The sequence below is a fragment of the Pseudorasbora parva genome, chromosome 4, assembly GCF_024679245.1.
Source record: "Pseudorasbora parva isolate DD20220531a chromosome 4, ASM2467924v1, whole genome shotgun sequence".
NCBI lineage: Eukaryota > Metazoa > Chordata > Actinopteri > Cypriniformes > Gobionidae > Pseudorasbora > Pseudorasbora parva.
Window position 1 is genome coordinate 55644259 of NC_090175.1, and position 25327 is coordinate 55669585.

General features: G+C 37.0%; 2 protein-coding genes across 3 annotated transcripts in view; one reads left to right on the forward strand and one right to left on the reverse strand.

The window, feature by feature from the left end:
- Positions 1-251: 251 nt before the first annotated feature.
- si:ch211-132g1.1 (T-cell surface antigen CD2) lies at positions 252-23977 on the reverse strand. 2 transcript variants are annotated; one of them, XM_067442263.1, is made up of 7 exons: positions 23841-23977; positions 16662-16961; positions 16291-16527; positions 5453-5752; positions 5088-5324; positions 3540-3701; positions 252-1531 (listed from the first exon to the last, which is right to left on the reverse strand). In XM_067442263.1, exons 1-7 carry the CDS (start codon positions 23905-23907, stop codon positions 1233-1235), a joined length of 1602 nt encoding a protein of 533 aa, XP_067298364.1. In that variant the 5' UTR covers positions 23908-23977; the 3' UTR covers positions 252-1232. The 2 variants fall into 2 exon arrangements, with proteins under 2 accessions (XP_067298364.1, XP_067298365.1); XM_067442264.1 differs by lacking the exons at positions 16291-16527; positions 16662-16961; positions 23841-23977 and adding an exon at positions 6862-7269.
- The window catches only part of LOC137073596 (uncharacterized), a 30773-nt gene continuing 9008 nt past the window's right edge, over positions 3563-25327 (forward strand). Inside the window, exons 1-2 of the mRNA XM_067442262.1 lie at positions 3563-3703; positions 5582-5671. Of these exons, the coding sequence (XP_067298363.1) occupies positions 5629-5671 (43 nt within the window). The 5' untranslated portion in view covers positions 3563-3703; positions 5582-5628. The remainder of the gene's footprint in view (positions 3704-5581; positions 5672-25327) is intronic.

Below are 25327 nucleotides of genomic sequence, written 5' to 3' on the forward strand. Positions count from 1 at the left end.
AAGTTATATTCTATTATTAGCTACGCTACGTAACTTTTTGGCGCTCTGAAGCGCTCGCGGAGGAATATTGTTTTGGTCATTATGTGGGTTGTGCTTAGGTTGTGGGTTCGTGGATGAATCTGAGGCACGCGCGCTGCGGCCATTTTGTTTACAGATGATCGCCTTATCACTGAGAATGTCACCAACGACATCAAAACTGTAACAGTAATGCGAGACATGGAAACCCCCCCCACCTAAAAAAATGTCTTATGAGCAGGCAAGTAGATTATGCACCGTATTTTTTTCGACCTATCGAAATACATTGTTTTTAACTAATTGTTCAGGCGTTTGGCAGCATAAACTGCTTTTCACATCAGATAACTATAACCTGACAAGACTAGTATTTGTAGGCAAGTAGGTTAAAGTACGGGTTAAGAGATGTTTCCATTGTCTACAGTTTATAATTTCCAACATAAACATTGTTTTGTGAACCTAGTCAATGCAGAGCAAATGGTATGCAATGCTAATGATGTGGATTCGTGTTTGATTATTTGTAGTCACTTTCCCATTTTACTTGAAAACTCTTTTTGCTAATTTAGTAAAGCATTCTTTCTTTTATTTACGGATATGCCTTATACATGCGCGGAGTTGTTTGATGAAACTATGCTGTAGTTCCCTGTGAAATCCATTCAGACAACTCTAAAATATAAATAATTTTTTTAAACCACCATTTTGTGTTTGCAAACAGCCATGGTGTTTTTGTGGGCGGAGCCTTCCTGGTATCAAAAAAATGACAGCAATAGGTGAAAAGCCACGGAATAAAAGACAAAAAAAAGTTAATTTTGAGTTATATCACGCAGCTGCAAGTGACTGTGCTAATATAAATAATTATAATATGGATTTCTATAATATAAATATATTGATTTAGGGCGAGGGTTTGGAAGATTCAATTTTGAAAAAAAAAAAAAAAGTTAATATTTTGCAATATTTTGTAAATAAATTCTGAAAATTAACTAGAAAAACTTGGAATACAGCCCACTTTTTATGGTTAGCTTAAATAACTATCTACTTTCCATGTATGGGCAATTATAACAGCTTGGACATTCTGCAAAAAAAAAGTTTTAGTATGGTTAGTTATATGTCAAATTAAAGTACTCTTTCTTTAATGACACTCTTACCATTAAAATCTGTCTCTTAGCCATTGAAAATCACTCTAGGGAAAGTCCCATGTACTATGTGAACATTCAAGCGTCTCATTCCATTGGTCGATATGGCTCTTGTTGTCTCTTTGTTCGTTGCTGTTTGTTCCTCGGCCGAGGTAAAGGAGGCGGAAATTCCTCATCCTCGTCCTGAGGCGGCGGTGGCGGTCGCGCCCGGATCTGGGCTTTGGGTTGTTGAGTCTGGGCTCGAGGTGTGGTTTGTGGGGATGGGCTGCAGGGCATGGGGTCTTCTTGTGGGATGGGGGGCGCCGGTTGCCCTCTAGCGGTCTGCTTGGATCTGTTTGTACCATTATGACCTGGAGTAAGATCTGCTAGCCTGAACTCTTCTTCATCTGGAAGATATCAAGGACAAAATGTTGATAAAATTGCATTTTGCATCTGAATTGGATTTTTTTTTCGAGAGCAGAGTGATCACACTCTAAAAAATGTTGGGTTAAAAACAACCCAAGTTGGGTTGAAATTGGACAAACCCAGAAATTGGGTTGTTTGAACCCATTAAATGGACCCATTCAAACAACCCGATCTCTGGGTTTGTCCATTTTCAACCCAACTTGGGTTGTTTTTAACCTAGCATTGTTTAGAGTGCAATGACAGGGATTAATACTTCTTTACATAATATTTACTCAGTTATGTAGCAGCTTATAGATTGTGTAATTCTTTAGATATTGTAGAAGTGGTTAATAAAATTGAATTTTTCAGATGCGTGTGATCTAGATGGATTTTCTTCGAGAGCTGGGGGCTATTAGCCTAGAAATCTAGACGCACCCTAGCGGCAGCAAATGTAATCTGCCCGCAAGTGTCGTCTAGGAACTCTCAATGCCCTTCTGAGCTGTATTCCTCTCAATCTGGACGGGCCAATCACATCATGTATAGAGTCGATGGGCGGGGCCATAATGACGACGCCCGAGTTGCGTTTGCGTGCTTCTAGTAAACACAGAAACTGGCGAACGGCGGCAGTCTTTCGAATCAGCTTTGACCGCGACTCTGGAAGACTTGAGTTAAGCTTTTCTCTGAGAAAAGAACAAAGAACGGCACTGAAGTCATTCTTAAAAAGGGAAGATGTGTTCTGAGTTTAGCCGACCGATTACGGTGAATGTTTAATCTGTCAGCGAGCTCTGCTTCACCTTCGTTGCTCTGGTTGGTGTAGCGCTATCCTATCGCGTGCAGAGGGAGTTTGAAAGACAACCGTTTATCCGCCCCTCGGATTGAGCCGTCAATGGTGAGTTTCCAGACCAAACATCTTGATGTGGGTTTGGCTTGTCAGGCTAGGGGGCTATTGCACAAAACTAAGATAAGGGATTAAGCCAGCATATCTTTGTGAGCTTGTCATCTATGGGCAAAATGTAGTACACCGCTGTCGTGTAAACGTACCATAAAGGCACACTCACACCAAGAACGATAACGAAAGATAACTGTATATTAGCGGATAAATTGAGCCAGGATCACCAAGATATCCCGGCTTAATCCACTATCCTAATTTTGTGCAGTAGGCCCCTGGGTGACCAATGACAGGGATTAATACTTATTTACATAATATTTACTCAATTATGTATCAGCTATATAGATAGTGTAATTTTTTTAGATATTGTGGAAGTGGTTAAAACATGAAACCAATTAAACACTGCAATCAAAAGAGAGTTTAATAATCTGGTAGATTTGCGTGCAATGCAATGGGCATTAATTTTCTCAAATTAATACCAAATTTCACATACGATAAACGCTGAATATATTTCTCAATCTGCAATTTTACTCAATTTTGAAAGTGTGGATTCTAAGAGAACCTGTTTTTAGTGCCGATTGTTCTTTTAAAGGCCACAGAAAACCACATGAAGACGTTCACATACAGGATATTAAGCGGAGCTTGGTTAGATCTGTCTAGTGCTGCCTAAACAAAAAAGATTTGGCAAATGCATTCATTTTATAAAACATTTGTTTTTTTTAAATTGTATGATATAATATTGATAAATGTTGAATTGGTATTTGTCATGTAATAGCCGGTGATGCTGATATGGCAATAAACTTAATTACAATAATCTCACAGTGTCCTAACATATTCAAAATATACTAATATTAAGCATTAAATCATAATTTTGAATTTAATACAGGAAACTGTGGTAAAGGCCTTTCTTTTCCTGTTTTTAACTGGTTAGTTAGAACCAGTTCTTAGAAAATACCTTCATAGGAATGTTGAGAAATGTATATTTGTTTTAATTGTCTATTTGAGATTTGGCCTGGGAACTTCTCAAGCTCAACAAGAACAATGACAGCATCAGTTTGGACTTTGGTTGAAAATACAAATGCTCATTTATTTATTTAGGAGGCGATGACGACGTCTCTGACCTAGTTGGTGCTTCTTGCGTTGACGACAGCTTCGACACGCGCAGATGATGAGAACACACAGTAGCAGCAGCAGAAGGGCTCCTCCGCCGGCTATGATGCTCAACATGATCCAATCAATGTCAAAGCCAAGGAATTTACCAAGACCCAGACCTCGACCTTGACCTGTAAGACAGGAACAGATGTCATAAAGTCAATAACAGACAAGTCTATCCTTAAAAAACATCTATTCTAAGCTATTTAAAATCCTACAAACTGCATCATGTGTAATACTGTACGATCCAACTGTATTATTATTTCATGAGAGAGTCAAATATTTGGACACACTTAATTGAATTTGCTCTTAAACTTCCACATATATGCTTGGAAATTATTTTGTAGCCGAATATAAATGTGTAAATGGTATAAATTAAATTTTTAATGTCTACTGCTGGATGCTTTCGAATGGATAGTAAAAGCATCAACAAGTGTGCAACACACGTTCCTTCTTCAATAATAAGGCTTGAATCTACAGTAAGACCATGTGTACCATTTTTAATGTAGTCTAATTGTGTTTTCTCTTACTTTTCAAACGTTTGTTGCTTGCAAAGATGAGGAAATATCAAGCATTTTGACAAACTCAAATACCATTAGGTCTGAATGGGCACACAAGCTTTAGCCGCGTTTCTACCGTGGGAACTTTCCCCAGGAACAATAGGGATTGAGGGCTGGTACTCAATGGGTTTTGACCGCTCTGAATAAAGTTCTGGGTAAAGATTTCCCCGGTAAAACAGCCCTGCTTGCGAGATAGTACTTTTTTTAAAGTTCAGGAACTCTCAGGGCAAGACTTGGCCACTAAATGGAAACGCAGACTGCAACCGGGCTGAGAGAAAAAAGTTCCTGCATGGGAAAAATTGTTCCGGGTAATTTCGGGAAACGCGGCTTTTGAAAGCAACATAAAAGAAGCATTTTCTACTTCCTCATAAATAAATAAGTTATTAAACCTAACGGTTTTAGTCACCACATAATTCCCTGACTTCCAATTTCATAGTTTGATGACTTTAATTGTAACAATTAAAAAAAAAAGTGTTTGTGCTGCCTTATATATTCAACTTGAAATGTGAAGCTGAATCAACTTGGATATTTGAGTTATCTCAACAAGTTCAATTCAGGGAAGTTATTCTAATGATACATTTTAAGTTGTGATAGCTAACTGCACACATTTTTAACGGTAAATAAATGTGTGCAAACGTTTGACTCATCTTCAGTAAGTATCACCATTTTTTGGAGTCAACGTGCACTTGAAAAATGTTTTACTGTCACAGAGACGAGATTATACGTCAGAAGCAAAAACAGGAAACGGCCAGACCAAAAACCAGTGCATGTACTTCGTGAAACAAAAGTGAAATCGTGGGAAGTGCCAGGGCATGTTTTACATCAATCTGGTCTGTTCAAAACCCAGAAAGGTCTAGATTTAGATATCATTAAAGAGCATATTAACAAAGATAAAAAATATATAATTAGGCCTAACAGAGCATTCAAGAATAAAAATGTGAAATAAAAATAACTTACATGATACTTTAATACTCTCACTCTTTGCATCGCTGACAGGATTCCTTGCCTCGCATGAATACGGTTTATTCTCCTGTACTTCAGTAGATGACAGAAACACTCGAGGTTTATCATTCTTGATGTCTTTGTTGTCTTTAAACCAGGATAAAGTCAGATCTTCTCTGTTTCCAATGTCACAGGTGAGATTAACGTTCCCGTCAATGCAGCTGATCTTCACAGTCGGTTTAGGGGCCGTTTCTGTAACGGACACATGGAGGTTATTCCCTAACGCTGTGACTACTAGAAATATACAGTCTTATTTTATTATTATGATTATTATTTTTATTATTATTATGTTGTAAGGGTAGAAATATTTGTCATCTTACCATAAACTTTAATTTCCACCTCCCCATTACCAATCTCTTGACCAACATTATTTTCTGCGTAGAATCTGTATTTTCCAGTGTCAGTCAGACGAAGACTTTTAAATCTTAATGATCCGTCTTTTTCCATAGATACACCGTCCTCTATTGTTTTGATATTCCCATCTTTCCAGCGAAGAATGTTGCCAGTTCTGGAGTCATGGACCCATCTGATCTCAAAAGGTTTCTCATCATTTTTTGTTTTCAGTTTAATGAAGCAGGACGTTCCCACTAGTAGATCTTTTCCACACTCTTCTGTTGAGACTATAATAAATACAGTTATATTAGTATTTAATAAAACTCAACAGGGTTCAACTGCTCATATATGGTAAATCAGAATTTAAACATCATAAACACAACTTAAAATACTAAACCATTGATAAGGCCAACAGAACTTGAAATTACAACACATACTGTACATTTATATATCTATACTGACTTCTGTTCGTGTGTTTGTCTTGTTGTTCTGTTTATTCAACAGATAACACAAAAATAACATGAATCTGGAACTTCACAAAAGAATATTATAATTTAAGACTTGTTTTCAACTATGGTTAAACTTACAAATCAGTGTTTGATAAAATAAGACTCAAACCCTTATAGTTCCTGAGAGACAGACTTTCTGTTGATCTCTCCGTGAGACAATAATAAAAGAGGAGTTTCAGAAGCGATTTTAGGTCCCTCAAAGATCCTCACAGCCAGAAGTTCTTAAAATAACCATTTCTTTCTTATTTTAAGAATGTCTTAATAATCTAAAATACCTTTTCCACTACAATAAACATTTTGTGCAATGGAAAGATTCCATGGATGTTAAATATTTTTCACAAAACCAAAAATGCCAATAAATAACCTTTATTTGATCTTTAGTAAAATAAGTCATACCTTAAAAGAAAATCAAACCATGTTATTTTTAAATTCATGTTAACTCTTTTTTTAAGAGTGTAACACTATAATTTGACTACATCTAAATATTCTTCTTTCTTGTGTCTTCTATTAAAGGTAGACACGAACAAACACACACGTTTGCATGTAAACGGCACTAGATTTCATCAAGTGTTCAAAAATGACTACTGTTTGTTAAAGTGGCCACTATTAAAGCGTATTTGTTGCTTTAAGGACATATTTGATCTCATCTGACAGCTAAAAATTCATTCACCTTCATTACTGTTTCTGACAAAACATTTTTTAATATTGAGCTGATCTAAAATGATGCAGTATACATGAGAATAACAAATGTTAATATGGATTACTAATCTTAATACCTTTTATTCACATTGTAACTTTTGATCTCAACTCAAAAATTATTTTACAAATATATAAGAAAAACAGATTTTCCACTTAACATATCTATACAAAATGAAGACTCAACCTACCAGAGAGTGCAGAGAGTACAGCGAAGCCACAGAGGAATAAAAATAAGAGATTATATTGGCAGCTCATTGTTCTTCTGAACACAGCAAGTGTTCCAGAACCTTTTTCACAATCAACTAAAGGAAACAGAAAGAATTTCCTGTTTGCGATCAGAGAGTTGGCGGTTATGCAGACAGAATCATGAACTAAAGATGTCAGTTTTGCAGAAATTGACACGGCGCTTGACAGGTGTGGAAGGATGTCTTCTGTAATGTGTGCGTTGTGAAGCAGGTGTTTCTGTCTGACTGATATAGAATGGGTCTGGTGTTTTTTTGAGATGCTGGCCAGCTATTTTTATCTTTGATCTTGCAGACTAGAAAGCTTGCAAGCACTGATTTAAGACTACATACATTTTAGGCCTATAATTTATAGATATAGATATGCTAATGGAAAGGTTTGCTCTAGATGTGTTTCATACTATCTTATACTGGATCTAGGACAGTGGTTCACAACTGGTGGATCACGACCCAAAAATGGTTTGCGTGTCTGTACCAGTGACCTGGTGGCTTAAATACATGATTGTGAGACAATTTAAATGTCATACAATGCTGCCACCTTGTGAGCAACTTCCCTAATGTCTTAAAGGGATAGTTCACCCAAAAATGAAAATGTGACGTTTATCTGCTGACCCCCAGTGCATCCAACATGTAGGTGTTTGTTTCTTCAGAAGAACACAAATGAAGATTTTTAACTCTACCGTTGCTGTGTGTAGGCCATATAATCATGTGAATGGGTAACAAGTCTATGAGAGCGGGAAAAAAAACATGCTTAGACAACATGCACAAAGAGCCCTGTGGCTCATGACGACACACTGATATCTTAAGACACAAAATGATCAGTTTGTGTGAGAAATCGAGCCGTATTTATATCATTTTTTACCTCAAATTAAACACAAACATGTAAGGCTTTTATTTGTACACATAGCATTGAAACAATGGAGTGTGTTGTGGTTGCTTCATCTGACCATAGACAGTAAAAAAATATGGACGACGTGACATCATCCGTTTCCGCTTGCCATAGTTGAAGCTTTCAGGCGGCCTGCACGGCGCTGACATCTTGGGACCGAGTCTGCGCAGTAGAGAGCAGGAAGTACAGTCGCGATATCAAAAGCCTGCCCACACTCTCACCGATGCAGAACAATTAATTATGTTGGTGTGAAATAAACAGTTATGGAAATGTAGAAATGAAAGCTAAAGCTCCAATCTGCTCCCAAATCCCCCCCAAAAAAGTCAGTTAGTGCCTCGATGACAACTTCACTCAGAGAAGATGTCGATCTCAGCTGTCAATCATGACGTTTCTGAGAGGGATACTGCAGGCCTGCATTGACAGTTTTTCCCCAGATGGCGCTGTTTTTGACACTCTTTGAATCTTTTCCAGAAATAGTCAGGGGAAAGCCTTCCCTGCTCATACGTGACAGTTACATACCTATTGAATGTTGATTATTTTCCTCATATTCTCCATTGTTGCGGCTCCTCTCTTCCCAGTCTGTCAGGAACGCTCTGTTTAGTTCCTGTCTCTACGAAGCCACTCCTTATGAAAAGCACATGGCACTCTGATTGGTCGGCTGGAGAAGTGTGCTGTGATTGGTCAAGTGCTTTGAGCATGTTTGTGAAATATCCCGCCCCTTTCCATAACCACCAGTTTCAAAACTACTAACTCAACCAGGCCACACCCCTTTATTCTGCTTATGCCTTGGGTGAGAATTATTTAAATGGCTAATGAAATAGATTAAAAATATATATTTTATGTTTCCTGAGGTGCACTTATAATGGTTATATGATTCTTACATCAAAAAAATGTCAACGTTTATAAATAAACTGGTAGATGACTATTTTCTGCCCTAGCCTCTGATTTAAAGACTCTGTTAGAAGGGGCGTGTCTGCTGTGAGACTTCAGTGTAAATGCCCACTGATTGGCTGACATCTTTGCATATGGAATAAGAATTACATGTGGAACCCTTACAAATACTTTTATTACATTTTTACTATTACAGCTGTCAAGATTAAACGTGTCGCACAATCAAGAAGAAGTTATTTTGTATTTCCAATGAAGTTCATTTCTCATTGAATCTTCATTTCTGCCACAAGAGGGCATTAAAAGACGAGGATGGCTCAACCCAAACCTACAGACTCCAGACAGACAACAGAGCTCTGTCACACGCCTTCAGCAAACTCACTAGATTACACACTTTAACAAAAACAAGGAGAGCGAAAGAGAGGAAAAGCAGTGTGAAGATGGTCTTCAGATGTTCTCATATTCTCTGGATCTTGATCATTTATGTTGATGTTTCAGGCAAAAGTCCTCACTTTTACCTAGACCTCGACCTGTAAGACAGGAACAGATGCCATGAAGTCAATAACAGACAAGTGGATCCTTAAAAAACATCTATTCTAAGCTGTTTAAAATCCTACAAACTGCATCATGTGTAATACTGTACGATCCAACTGTATTATTATTTCATGAGAGAGTCAAATATTTGGACACAATTCGTTAAATTTGCCCTTAAACTTCCACACATTTGCTTAGAAATAATTTTGGAGCCAAATTTTGTTGTGTAAATGGTATACATTTCATTTTAATTTCTACCACGTGATGATTTAGATTTGATAGTGAAGTAAAAGCATCAACAATTGTGCCACATGCAAGCTCCTCCTTCAATAATGAAGACTTGAATCTACAGTACGACCCAATACAGTTCAATTGAACCATTTTTAATGTAGTCTGGGTTGTATTTACTCTTGATTTGTATAGTTTTGTTAATTGGGAATGTCAAGCGGGGGGGGGGGGGGGGGGTCTTCATGACAACTGTGAGGGCAGTGAATTTTTTTATAACTCATTGTTTACATTATATAAAGCCTTAAAGTTCTGCATAATTAAGGGCGTGGTTACTTTGAGTGACAGGTGGATAGCCGTTTATCTGACGTCTATAGACCATTTCAGAATGTTTGTGAACAAAGGGTCATAGATACAGCAAAAGGTGTAGGATTGTATCGAGTTCCTTCATAAAAAAGTTAATATATCCAGCAAAACCTGTGGGGAGGAGGCTAAAGCGAGTGGACATCGTCAAAAGTGGCGCTACAGAGAAGTATTCTCAAAACGGTCCATCGACAAAATCATAGCAGAGCATAATTATCTTCAGCTGGGGAAATTTGAGACTAATATTAGTAAACTTTAGATCTCTTTTAAAGATCGAACTCATTGCCAATCACTGCCTGAAGTAAAGGTAGGAAGAGATCAAACTTCTAGTGTCATGTAGGCTACTGATCGAATGTCAATGGAAGAAATAGGAAACGCAAAACATATTTGTAGGCTGAAGGATGATTGATGCGTGTCATCATCACCGCAAGTTTAGTTTGAGTGAATGCCTAAAGTTAGTGGAGTAGCGCTAGTCTACCGCACGCTATCCTTCTGACCGTCAGAAGCTCACGTCTGTGCCATCTGATCCGACCCCAACCGAGCAACAGAAAACCATCATAGCCTTTTTGAGTTAGATAACAGGGAAATAGACCATCTACGATAGCCTAACATATAATAAGTCAAACAGCAACAGTCACTAAAATAACTGCTCAATGTAGGCTGAGGCTCATTTAAAAATGATGGTATTAGACTAGCTCTACATCTACTGGAGCAAGGTTAGGGATTTCATGTATTGCTATCTCCCGAATTAATTAATCAGTCCCTCAATAATCATGTTAACTGTCTGAATCCCAAGCAATTTACTAGCGTTGCCATTGGAACGCTTCGGCTTTTGCCACCCAGAAGATCGTTTATTACTGTTGTGACGTCATGGTGAATTGTCGTATAGTTATTGCGTCACCTAAGCTCTGCCCATGTCCCGCCTCTTTGCCCATTTTCTGTTATCTTAGAGTGACACGCGATGACTCGCTCGCAAGATGGCGACGCCCAGCTCGTTTATACTTTACGCTTCAGAACGGCTCATCGGAATCCTATGGGTGACGTCACGGACACTACGTCCATATTTTTTTTACAGTCTATGGTTTCAAACCTGTCAACACTGGATTGGGCTGTCAAAGCAGTCAAGAGGTTCACTACAGGAGTGAAGCAATGTGTTTGCTTGACGTAATGATACAAGCTCCGAAGCAGTGGTTCATTGCAAGGACCATTCGAGTTTGAAGCAAACCTCGGAGCGCTGGAGACGTAACATCACTACTTGTTACAGTTTAGTGTGCCCATCCCTATACTGGGGTGTTAGGACCCACACTGACCACAGATACCCTTTTACCACCAGAAGGAACCGGTGCTAGTTCAGAGCCAGTGCTAGTGCCAGGTCAGAGTTGGTTTAACTGACGAGCCTTCTAAGAACCGGTTTGGCTTTGGGCTAGAGAGCCAGTAGCACAGAGCCAGGTCTTACGTCACTGTATGCGGGAAATACAAACACACCAGGCCTGTTCGAGACGCATGTGTCGTGCAGACCGATCCGCGTATAATATCAAAATACTGCATGAGCATTTCAAAAGCATAAGGAGTAATATGATCTTGCTGTACTTTGATGTCACAGGGCGATTGGTTTGCACACATCAACAATGGTAAATGTTGCGTTACTATTTATGCACATGGCTTTATGATCCTACACTGGCATCAAAATACAGCAAATCCAACACATTCGTACAGATCGCCGTAATTTGTATTGACGGAGATTACAATCAAGCAGCTGTTTGCTCGATTAAAAAATGTTGGATATCAAGTTTGTGTTCGTCTTGTTGGTCACATAAACCACAGCCGCTGACGCAAGCGTTCCTACTTCTAGACCAGCAATGTTTTGGTGCTACACTTTTCCTGGTTCGGAGCTGGTGCTTTGGGTGTGGAAAGACAAAGAACTGGTTTAAAACTAGGCTCTGTCTCTGCACCAGCACTGCCTTGGTGGAAAAGGGGTAAGGGTCTTGGGTTACATAGAGATATGGCAATCAACTATATGGCATTAACATAAAGGAATAATTTCCTCCTATTTATTTTATCTTAACTTTTTTGGTCACCACTTAATGCCCAGACTTGTCATTTCCTAGTTTTGATAACTTTGATTAAAGAAGACTGTAATTTTTGAAACTACATTGAGTTATCGCAGCAAGTTCAATCTAGGGAGGTTGTTCTAATGATACATTTAAAGTTAATAAGTGGGTCCAAACTTATCTTCAGTTAGTACACAGTTTAACATCATTTTGCAGAGTCAATGTTTACTTAAAAAATGCTGTTGTTTTACTGGCATGGAAACAAGATTGTATGTCAGCAGAAAAAACAGGAAACGGCCAGACCAAAAACCAGTGCATCAAAGTAAAATCGTGAAAAGCGCCAGGGCACGTTACTTTAATGTTTAAGTTCTGATCTGTTCAAAACCCAAAGGCATTTTAACAAAGATAAAAATAGAAAAACTAATTATATAGTCAGCATTCAAAAGGAAAAGCATGTGAAATAAAAATAACAATAGTTCCTCAATCTAAATATTCTTCTTCTTGTCTTTTATTAAAGGTAGACACGAACAAACACACACAATTGCATGTAAACGGCACTAGATTGCCATTTAAAAGTGTCCAAAATGACTAATGTTTGTTAAAGTGGCCATTATTAAAGCGTATTTGTTGCTTTAAGGACATATTTTACCTCATCTTACACTTAAATTGCCTTTATTACTGTTTCTGACAAAAACTTTTGAGTTGATCTAAAATGACGCAGTATACATGAGAATAACAAATGTTAATGTGGATTACTAAGAAAACCTGTTTTTAGTGACGAATGTTCTTTTAAATGCCACAGAAAACCACATGAAGACGTTTGCAGTAAGCAGAGCTCGGTTAGATCTGTCTAGTGCTGCATAAAAAAGAGATTTGGCAAATGCATTCATTTTATAAACTTTTTTATTTTTTATTATATTGTATTTATGATATAATATTGATAAATGTTTAAATGTGGCAATAAACTTAAATACAACAATCTCACAGTGGCCTAACATATTCAAAATGTACTAATATTAATCATTAAATCATAATTTTGAATTTAATACAGGAAACTGTGGTAAAGGCCTTTCTTTTCCTGTTTTAAACTGGTTAGTTAGAACCAGTTCTTAGAAAATACCTTTATAGGAATGCTGAGAAATGTATATTTGTTTTAATTGACTATTTGAGATTTGGCCTGGGAACTTCTCGAGCTCAACAAGAACAATGACTGCTTCAGTTTGGACTTTGGTTGAAAATACAAATGCTCATTGATTTATTTAGGAGGCGATGATGACGTCTCTGACCTAGTTGGTGCTTTTTGCGTTGACGACAGCTTCGACACGCGCAGATGATGAGAACACACAGTAGCAGCAGCAGAAGGGCTCCTGCGCCGGCTATGATGCTCAACATGATCCAATCAATGTCAAAGCCAAAAAGATTAACAAGACTCAGACCTGGACCTGGACCTGTAAGACAGGATCAGATGTCATGAAGTCAATAACAGTCAAGTGTATCCTTAAAAAAACAAAACAATCTACAAATAAAGCCTGTAGTAAACTGGACGATAGTTTTACGTTTCTTTCTACAATGTACACTGCAGTGCACACACTAGCCTTAGTTAGTTATTAAAAACCAAATGTAAAGTGTTCATCTATATTGTGGTTTTCTCTTAGAATATTTATGCTCTTAATTTTACTTGTTGTCATAAAATGACAAGGTTTCTTGATATGTTGTAATTGTAAATTCTTGAAAAATATTTAATTAGTCATTATAATCATTGTGTAATGAAGAAGAATGCAAATCTGCAAGAAAGTTCTCCCCAGTTGTATTATTTCCATATTTAGTATGACTGGTATGCCATAAAACATGCTGAGAATGTAAAGTATCAGTGTTTCCCATACATTTGTTTATCCTGTGGTGCCCGCCACAATATCAACACTGACTGCTACAAACAGATATCACAGCTCGATACGGTTGTGTGTCCTTATCAAAGTGCGCGATCGGCTCCCATCTCAGTTAACAGTGAATGAACACGGTGAACTCCGTCTGTGCGTTTAGCGTGCATTTGGGAACATAGCGGGCATCATAAGGGGTTCACTTATGCATTATTTTCATATCTGCACAGTTGTCCATTACCGCATTTTACTGGATTTGTAATGAGTGTTTGTAAACATATTTTCCACCAAAATAAATGCTCGACTGCAGTTTACATCAAAATAAAAGCTCACGCATTTGTTTCCTGTGCATTTATTTTACAATATATTGCTATTGATTTATATTATAACTATTATTATTATTACTATTATGGAGTGTAAGAGTCCCTTTAAAGTTGAGGTTCAAGTCAAAAAAGTCAAGACTTTTTCTTTGCTCACAGAATATGGGGTTGAGCTCTGAATTTTGAACTCTTAAAGTGCACCAAATTAATGAATTTAACATTAAAATGCACAAAATTTTCCTCCAGTGGTACATGCCCCCGAACCCCCGGGAGGTCCACCCACAGTTTCACAAAATCCTATGGGAAATACTGAGTATGTAGACGATACTTAGATCAATATTTTTTATAAATGGGCCTATTAATATCTCTACACGTTTACATCCCCAGTACTTGTTAAAAAAAATCATAGTGCATTTTGTGGCACACTTCTTGCTTTAAAATATATTATATATATATATATATATATATATATATATATATATATATATATATATATATATATATATATATATATATATTATGAGGGGCCTGTGCCCCAGTAGAGCTTTATGACTAGCAATGCCCCTGCTGTATTATTATTTTATAAGAGGGTCAAATATTTGGACACACTTCATCGAATTTGCTCTTAAACTGCCATATATGTTCTTGGAATTCATTTTGTAGCCAAATATACAGGTCCTTCTCAAAAAGTTAGCATATTGTGATAAAGTTCATTATTTTACATAATGTAATGATAAAAATTAAATTTTCATATATTTTAGATTCATTGCACACCAACTGAAATATTTCAGGTCTTTTATTGTTTTAATACTGATGATTTTAGCACACAGCTCATGAAAACCCAAAATTCCTATCTAAAAAAAATAGCATATTTCATCCGACCAAAAAAAAAGAAAATTGTTTTAATACTGATGATTTTGGGTTTTCAACAGTCCAGTGCTGCTTCTGTAGCCCAAAGTGTCTTGACCTGGGGAATGCGGCACCTGTAGCCCATTTCCTGCACACGCCTGTGCACGGCGGCTCTGGATGTTTCTCCTCCAGACTCAGTCCACTGCTTCCGCAGGTCCCCCAAGGTCTGGAATCGGTCCTTCTCCACAATCTTCCTCAGGGTCCGCTCACCTGAGGTGCCTTGATTTCCCTTCCCACAGACTTCCCACTTTCAGAAATTTCTTTCTGTATCTCCTTTTGGCGTGGATATGATACGCTGTTTTTCGCGTGCATATGAGACGCACTTTATGGCGTATATATGACACGCGCTTGGGTCGGTTTAGGGTAGCGGGGCGTATATATGACACGCGCTTGGGTAGGTTTAGGGTGGTGGGGTGGGGGGTTCGTATGTATAATACGCCATAAAATGCGTCTCATATGCACGCGAAAAACCGCGTGCCATAGACACGCCAAAATGAGTTTTGGCGTATACATTCCACGACATTGCACACTCGTACTATTTATACGCATTTTTGTGAGAATACCCTGCAATGATGGCCTTCTGGACAGCAGTCAGGTCGGCAGTCTTACCCATGATTGCGGTTTTGAGTAATGAACCAGGCTGGGAGTTTTTAAAAGCCTCAGGAATCTTCTGCAGGTGTTTAGAGTTAATTAGTTGATTCAGATGATTAGGTTAATAGCTCGTTTAGAGAACCTTTTCATGATATGCTAATTTTTTGAGATAGGAAGCATTTTCTCCTTCCTTTTAAATACATTAGTTAATGAATCTAACTTTTCTGGTCACCACATAATTCCCTGACTTCCAGTTTCATAATTTGATGACTTGAAATGTGAAGCTGAATCAACTTGGATATTTGAGTTATCTCAAGCTCAATTCAGGGAAGTTATTCTAATGATACATTTTAAGTTGTGATAGCTAACTGCACACATTTTTAACGGTACATAAATGTGTGCAAACATTTGACTCATCTTCAGTAAGTAACACCATTTTTTGGAGTCAACGTGCACTTGAAAAATGTTTTACTGTCACAGAGACGAGATTATACGTCAGAAGCAAAAACAGGAAACGGCCAGACCAAAAACCAGTGCATGTACTTCGTGAAACAAAAGTGAAATCGTGGAAAGTGCCAGGGCATGTTTTACATCAATCTGGTCTGTTCAAAACCCAGAAAGGTCTAGATTTAGACACCATTAAAGAGCATATTAACAAAGATAAAAAAATATATAATTAGGCCTAACAGAGCATTCAAGAATAAAAACGTGAAATAAAAATAACTTACATGATACTTTAATACTCTCACTCTTTGCTTTGCTGACAGGATTCCTTGCCTCGCATGAATACGGTTTATTCTCCTGTACTTCAGTAGATGACAGAAACACTTGAGGTTTATCATTCTTGATGTCTGTGTTGTCTTTAAACCAGGATAAAGTCAGATCTTCTCTGTTTCCAATGTCACAGGTGAGAGTAACGTTCCCGCCAATGCAGCTGATCTTCACAGTCGGTTTAGGGGCCTTTTCTGTAACAGACACATGGAGGTTATTCCCTAACACTGTAACTACTAGAAATATACAGTCTTATTTTGTTATTATTATTATTATTATTATTATTATTATTATTGTGTTGTAAGGGTAGAAATATTTGTCATCTTACCATAAACTTTAATTTCCACTTGTCCATTACCAATATCTTTACCAACATTATTTTCTGCGTTGAATGTGTATTTTCCAGTGTCAGTCAGACGAAGACTTTTAAATCTTATTGATCCGTCTTCTTCCATAGATACACCGTCATCTATTGCTTTGATATTCCCATCTTTCCAGCGAAGAATGTTGCCAGTTCTGGAGTCATGGACCCATCTAATCTCAAAAGGTTTCTCATTGTTTTTTATTTTCAGTTTAATGAAGCAGGACGTTCCCACTAGTAGATCTTTTCCACACTCTTCTGTTGAGACTATAATAAATACAGTTATATTAGTATTTAATAAAACTCAACAGGGTTCAACTGCTCATATATGGTAAATCAGAATTTAAACATCATAAACACAACTTAAAATACTAAACCACTGATAAGGCCAACAGAACTTGAAATTACAGCACATACTGTACATTTATATATCTATACTGACTTCTGTTCGTGTGTTTGTCTTGTTGTTCTGATTATTCAACAGATAACACAAAAATAACATGAATCTGGAACTTCACAAAAGAATATTATAATTTACAGTTTTTGCCCGTTGCTTGAAAACATTTAGCAAAACTTCGCTCACTGTGCCAAAACTCTACACACAAGTAAACATGACACAACACTGGGAAATATACCATTCACATCTGTGTCAAACCTTAACTCCACTATCAAAACCTTAACTCTACTATCAAAACCTTAAAACCTTAACTCTACAATCAAAACCTTAACTCTGCTATCAAAACCTTAACTCTGCTATCAAAACCTTAAAACCTTAACTCTACTATCAAAACCTTAACTCTGCTATCAAAACCTTAACTCTACTATCAAAACCTTAACTCTGCTATCAAAACCTTAAAACCTTAACTCTACTATCAAAACCTTAACTCTGCTATCAAAACCTTTTAACTCTACTATCAAAACCTTAACTCTGCTATCAAAACCTTAACTCTACTATCAAAACCTTAAAACCTTAACTCTACTATCAAAACCTTAACTCTGCTATCAAAACCTTAACTCTGCTATCAAAACCTTAACTCTACTATCAAAACCTTAAAACCTTAACTCTACTATCAAAACCTTAACTCTGCTATCAAAACCTTAACTCTGCTATCAAAACCTTAACTCTGCTATCAAAACCTTAAAACCTTAACTCTACTATCAAAACCTTAACTCTGCTATCAAAACCTTAACTCTGCTATCAAAACCTTAAAACCTTAACTCTACAATCAAAACCTTAACTCTGCTATCAAAACCTTAACTCTGCTATCAAAACCTTAAAACCTTAACTCTACTATCAAAACCTTAACTCTGCTATCAAAACCTTTTAACTCTACTATCAAAACCTTAACTCTACTATCAAAACCTTAACTCTGCTATCAAAACCTTAACTCTGCTATCAAAACCTTAACTCTGCTATCAAAACCTTAACTCTACTATCAAAACCTTAACTCTGCTATCAAAACCTTAACTCTACTATCAAAACCTTAACTCTGCTATCAAAACCTTAACTCTGCTATCAAAACCTTAACTCTGCTATCAAAACCTTAACTCTGCTATCAAAACCTTAACTCTACTATCAAAACCTTAACTCTGCTATCAAAACCTTAACTCTGCTATCAAAACCTTAACTCTTCTATCAAAACCTTAACTCTACTATCAAAACCTTAACTCTACTATCAAAACCTTAACTCTACTATCAAAACCTTAACTCTGCTATCAAAACCTTTTAACTCTACTATCAAAACCTTAACTCTGCTATCAAAACCTTAACTCTTCTATCAAAACCTTAACTCTACTATCAAAACCTTAACTCTACTATCAAAACCTTAACTCTACTATCAAAACCTTAACTCTACTATCAAAACCTTAACTCTGCTATCAAAACCTTTTAACTCTGCTATCAAAACCTTAACTCTACTATCAAAACCTTAACTCTGCTATCAAAACCTTAACTCTACTATCAAAACCTTAACTCTGCTATCAAAACCTTTTAACTCTACTATCAAAACCTTAACTCTACTATCAAAACCTTAACTCTGCTATCAAAACCTTAACTCTACTATCAAAACCTTAACTCTGCTATCAAAACCTTTTAACTCTACTATCAAAACCTTTTAACTCTGCTATCAAAACCTTAACTCTGCTATCAAAACCTTAACTCTACTATCAAAACCTTAACTCTGCTATCAAAACCTTAACTCTGCTATCAAAACCTTAACTCTTCTATCAAAACCTTAACTCTACTATCAAAACCTTAACTCTACTATCAAAACCTTTACTCTGCTATCAAAACCTTAACTCTGCTATCAAAACCTTAACTCTACTATCAAAACCTTAACTCTGCTATCAAAACCTTAACTCTGCTATCAAAACCTTAACTCTACTATCAAAACCTTAACTCTACTATCAAAACCTTAACTCTGCTATCAAAACCTTAACTCTACTATCAAAACCTTAACTCTGCTATCAAAACCTTTTAACTCTACTATCAAAACCTTAACTCTACTATCAAAACCTTAACTCTGCTATCAAAACCTTAACTCTACTATCAAAACCTTAACTCTGCTATCAAAACCTTTTAACTCTACTATCAAAACCTTTTAACTCTGCTATCAAAACCTTAACTCTGCTATCAAAACCTTAACTCTGCTATCAAACCTTAACTCTACTATCAAAACCTTAACTCTACTATCAAAACCTTAACTCTACTATCAAAACCTTAACTCTGCTATCAAAACCTTAACTCTGCTATCAAAACCTTAACTCTACTATCAAAACCTTAACTCTGCTATCAAAACCTTAACTCTGCTATCAAAACCTTAACTCTGCTATCAAAACCTTAACTCTGCTATCAAAACCTTAACTCTACTATCAAAACCTTAACTCTGCTATCAAAACCTTAACTCTGCTATCAAAACCTTAACTCTGCTATCAAAACCTTAACTCTACTATCAAAACCTTAACTCTGCTATCAAAACCTTAACTCTGCTATCAAAACCTTAACTCTGCTATCAAAACCTTAACTCTACTATCAAAACCTTAACTCTGCTATCAAAACCTTAACTCTGCTATCAAAACCTTAACTCTGCTATCAAAACCTTAACTCTGCTATCAAAACCTTAACTCTACTATCAAAACCTTAACTCTGCTATCAAAACCTTAACTCTGCTATCAAAACCTTAACTCTGCTATCAAAACCTTAACTCTACTATCAAAACCTTAACTCTGCTATCAAAACCTTAACTCTGCTATCAAAACCTTAACTCTGCTATCAAAACCTTAACTCTGCTATCAAAACCTTAACTCTGCTATCAAAACCTTAACTCTGCTATCAAAACCTTAACTCTACTATCAAAACCTTAACTCTGCTATCAAAACCTTAACTCTGCTATCAAAACCTTAACTCTGCTATCAAAACCTTAACTCTGCTATCAAAACCTTAACTCTACTATCAAAACCTTAACTCTGCTATCAAAACCTTAACTCTGCTATCAAAACCTTAACTCTGCTATCAAAACCTTAACTCTACTATCAAAACCTTAACTCTGCTATCAAAACCTTAACTCTGCTATCAAAACCTTAACTCTGCTATCAAAACCTTAACTCTGCTATCAAAACCTTAACTCTACTATCAAAACCTTAACTCTGCTATCAAAACCTTAACTCTGCTATCAAAACCTTAACTCTGCTATCAAAACCTTAACTCTGCTATCAAAACCTTAACTCTGCTATCAAAACCTTAACTCTACTATCAAAACCTTAACTCTACTATCAAAACCTTAACTCTGCTATCAAAACCTTAACTCTGCTATCAAAACCTTAACTCTGCTATCAAAACCTTTAACTCTGCTATCAAAACCTTAACTCTGCTATCAAAACCTTAACTCTACTATCAAAACCTTAACTCTGCTATCAAAACCTTAACTCTACTATCAAAACCTTAACTCTGCTATCAAAACCTTAACTCTACTATCAAAACCTTAACTCTACTATCAAAACCTTAACTCTGCTATCAAAACCTTAACTCTACTATCAAAACCTTAACTCTGCTATCAAAACCTTAACTCTACTATCAAAACCTTAACTCTGCTATCAAAACCTTAACTCTACTATCAAAACCTTAACTCTGCTATCAAAACCTTAACTCTACTATCAAAACCTTAACTCTACTATCAAAACCTTAACTCTACTATCAAAACCTTAACTCTACTATCAAAACCTTAACTCTACTATCAAAACCTTAACTCTACTATCAAAACCTTAACTCTACTATCAAAACCTTAACTCTACTATCAAAACCTTAACTCTACTATCAAAACCTTAACTCTACTATCAAAACCTTAACTCTACTATCAAAACCTTAACTCTGCTATCAAAACCTTAACTCTACTATCAAAACCTTAACTCTGCTATCAAAACCTTAACTCTACTATCAAAACCTTAACTCTGCTATCAAAACCTTAACTCTGCTATCAAAACCTTAACTCTGCTATCAAAACCTTAACTCTGCTATCAAAACCTTAACTCTACTATCAAAACCTTAACCCTGCTATCAAAACCTTAACTCTACTATCAAAACCTTAACTCTACTATCAAAACCTTAACCCTGCTATCAAAACCTTAACTCTACTATCAAAACCTTAACTCAGATCAGGTGGAACACACTAGTCTACTTTATATAAAGCACTGTAGTCTTTAATTGTCACTGTTTTCATTCAGTTCATCGGTTAGCATTCTGTGAAGCAATGCACTTACAGTTTCTGTTCTTTTTTCCCAACAAAGGTTTTCACAACAACCAAAAATGAAAGTACTGAAATGTTACAAAAGACATAATCCTGTACATCACAGTACTATACTTCAGACTACAGTACAATCTCAATGGTACAGTGCTATGTACTGTACTGTATGTTACACAAAACTACCATTTTTTTGTTACAAAAGGAGCACTAGCCAACTTGCAATACAGTAATGTGATACGGTACAGTACTGTAAATACTGTAGATACAGTCTGGAATGGAGAATTGCTGTTTTTCAGTCTGAATGGCCTGGATGAACTGTGAACCGGCTTAGATATGGGTGGACTCTCTGCTCAGGTTCCCTCACTGTCAAGCCATGACTTACCAAGTGAACCACCAAAGTTGCTCTAATATCATCTGAAATATTGTTCTGTGTTGTGTATAGCCTCTCTCTCTCTCTCTCTCTCTCTCTCTCTCTCTCTCTCTCTCTCTCTCTCTCTCCATGCCTCAATGCTTGAAAAGTTCTCAAAATGGCTTAACTGAGGCCTATTTGTGGTTGGCTGATTGGTGTTCAGTTTTGCAAGTAAGTGCCTTCAGGTGTGTCTTTGAGTAGTTGCAATTGCACGGTGTGTATTGTATTTTGGATACATGTGTCTTATGTATGAAATAGAGTGTAGTATGCAGGACCAAGTGTGTTGCAGAATTGAAACTAGAGTGCTAAGCAGCGCTTTTGTTTAAAGGTCCACTGAAATCAAAATTTAACTTTTTTAGCTTTTAGTATGATTGTGTTAGCCTTAAAGTTATGAATAAGCTGGTATGTTCCAAAACTATGACAAATTTTGCATTTAGGAGAAATGAGCATTCAAAATTTACAGTCTCCCACTTCCTTTAAAACGAATCTCAGATTTTGGTGACATCATCGCAGATCTTCACTTTCTCGTCAAATCTTCTGTCCAATCAGAATGCGCTCTAGAATCTAAAGCCCGCCCCTACACTGCCGAAGCTAAGGCTGAAATTGGTCAGTTGTTAACACACATTTACTAATTTCTACATGGTGAAAGCACATAGCACACTATATATGTGATAGGAAACGATTGTGTGTAAATATGCTTTCATTTGAGGCGAATAAAGTCTGTTTTCACGTTAGTTTCACACACCGCAGCAGCGCACACACAACAACGGCTCTGGTCTAAATTTAGACTACAGACACGAGAGCGCAGCGCGGATCATATGCGCGAGTCAGCGCTGACAACAAACATATCAACCCATTTGAATTCTGCACAGAATGCTGCATTTCAAAGCAATATGGAGGAGATTATGATGATAAACAGTGTTAGAGGAAACTGGCTTTACCAAACAGAGAGAGAAGGTCCGCTCTTGCGCTCTAGTCAAACTGTATATTAACGAAACGCTATTGGCTGTTTCAAAAAAGGGGAGGAGCTTCTAACAGCTGGAGCCGTTTCAGGGGAAATCACGTCAACACATTGAATAATGCAACGCGTTTCAAAGCACTTCAGTGGGCCTTTAAGGAATAGTACATGTGTTTGAGGTACGGTAACAAAAGCTTCAAGTTGTGTTACTTTAGTCTAAGCATGGGTCTATAGTGTTCAAGCAGCGGACAAAAACTGTAAGACTGGTTTTCAACTATGGTTGAAACTAACATTAACAAATAAGACTCAAACCCTTATAGTTCCTGAGAGACAGACTTTCTGTTGAGCTCTCCGTGAGACAATAATAAAAGAGGAGTTTCAGAAGCAATTTTAGGTCCCTCAAAGATCCTCACAGCCAGAAGTTCTTAAAATAACCATTTCTTTCTTATTTTAAGAATGTCTTAATAATCTAAAATACCTTTTCCACTACAATAAACATTTTGTGCAATGGAAAGATTCCAAGGATGTTAAATATTTTTCACAAAACCAAAAATGCCAATGAAGAACCTTTATTTGATCTTTAGTAAAATAAGTCTACCTTAAAAGAAAATCAAACCTGTTATTTTTAAATTCATGTTAACTCTTTTTTTAAGAGTGTAACACTATAATTTGACTACATCTAAATATTCTTCTTCTTGTCTTCTATTAAAGGTAGACACGAACAAACACACACGTTTGCATGTAAACGGCACTAGATTTAATTTAAAAGTGTCCAAAAATGACTACTGTTTGTTAAAGTTGCTTATTTGTTGCTTTAAGGACATATTTGATCTCATCTGACATAAAAATTGCCCTCATTACGGTTTCTGACAAAAACTTGTAATATTGAGCTGATCTAAAATGACGCAGTATACATGAGAATAACAAATGTTAATATGGATTACTAATCTTAATACCTTTTAATCACAATGTAACTTTTGATCTCGACTCAAAAATCTTTTCCACTTAACATATCTATACAAAATAAAGACTCAACCTACCAGAGAGTGCAGAGCGTGCAGCGAAGCCACAGAGGAATAAAAATAAGAGGTTATATTGGCAGCGCATTGTTCTTCTGAAAACAGCAAGTGTTCCAGAACCTTTTTCTCAATCAACCAAAGGAAACAGAAAGAATGTCCTGTTTGCGATCAGAGAGCTGGCTAGACTGGTCTTAACAGACTCTTGTTCATCTAATTTGTTCAGAGAGTCTGGCCACTTTCCATTGACAAGCATTAACTTCCTTGAAGGCGGGAACTCTGATGAAGTTTAAAACTATTGGATCTGTCATAACCAGGGCTTGACATTAACTTTTTTGCTCACCAGCCACTGTGGCTAGTGGTTTTCCAAAGTTACTAGACACTCAGCATTTTCACTGGCCACAATTTTGCGGTTTGGAAATTACATTTTGAATGTAAGTTGACTTTGGCATGCTTAAATTACTTGATTTTGGGTCATTTTACTTGATTTTGAAGATATAAAACCCTTTCAAACTTTCACATGCAGAGTGACCCCCCAAATCAAGACTACATATATCATCTGGGGTTTGCAGGTGGACAAGGGCTGGACAATTACAGCAAATTACACACACACACACACACACACACACACACACACACACACACACACACACACACACACACACACACACACACACTTAAATGTCCCGGGTCGAGTTGACACGTGACATCCTGATGTGACGTATAACGGCGAGCGATCTCAGCTTCAGCGCGGATAGTAAGGAGCTCCGTGGTCTCGACTTGTCTCCATTTCTGCTTGTTTAATTTTAGTTTCTTTTGTATACGAACACTCTCTGCGTTTAAAACACAGACGAGCTCTTCTGGCACTGCAGGGTTGTATTATTGAAAAAAACAAGCTCTAGGAGTCGCACGATAACTACGTACACGTTGCGGCATTAGTTTTGGCTTTTGTTCACACAGCGCTCGTTCCGGATCGAACCCCGCAATGTTACTAGGTCCCCGACCCGGGTTCAATTCGGTAATCAATTCCGGGACGTGGTTGCTTTCACACAGAAGGCGATCCGGCAATGCTCCGGGAATATTGCGGGTCCGACGTGCAGTGTGAAAGGGGCTATAGTCATCATCTAGCTACTGGGGTTCCCCAGGGCTCAGTGCTTGGACCACTTCTCCATCTACATGTCATCATTAGGCTCTGTCATTCAGAAACACGTTTAAGTCAAGTTAAAGACGTTTTACTCACATAATTTGTTGCACCATTCCTGTCGGATCTAATATAGAAGGCACAACATTGTGTCTGCAAATCCAGCACTTGAGTCTTGTTTACAAGCGATTGCGCTGTGAAATGAAGCGAACACACGTACGGTCTTCCCCACGTGAGCTGGAACTTAAAAATAAATTAATATCACACATTCCTAATATTAGGATCCAAAGGAAACTTATGCAGAGACTATGTTCTCCCACAATATCTTGCTATCTTCGTTTTCTGGGACTGGTGTCTATAAGCGTCCTTG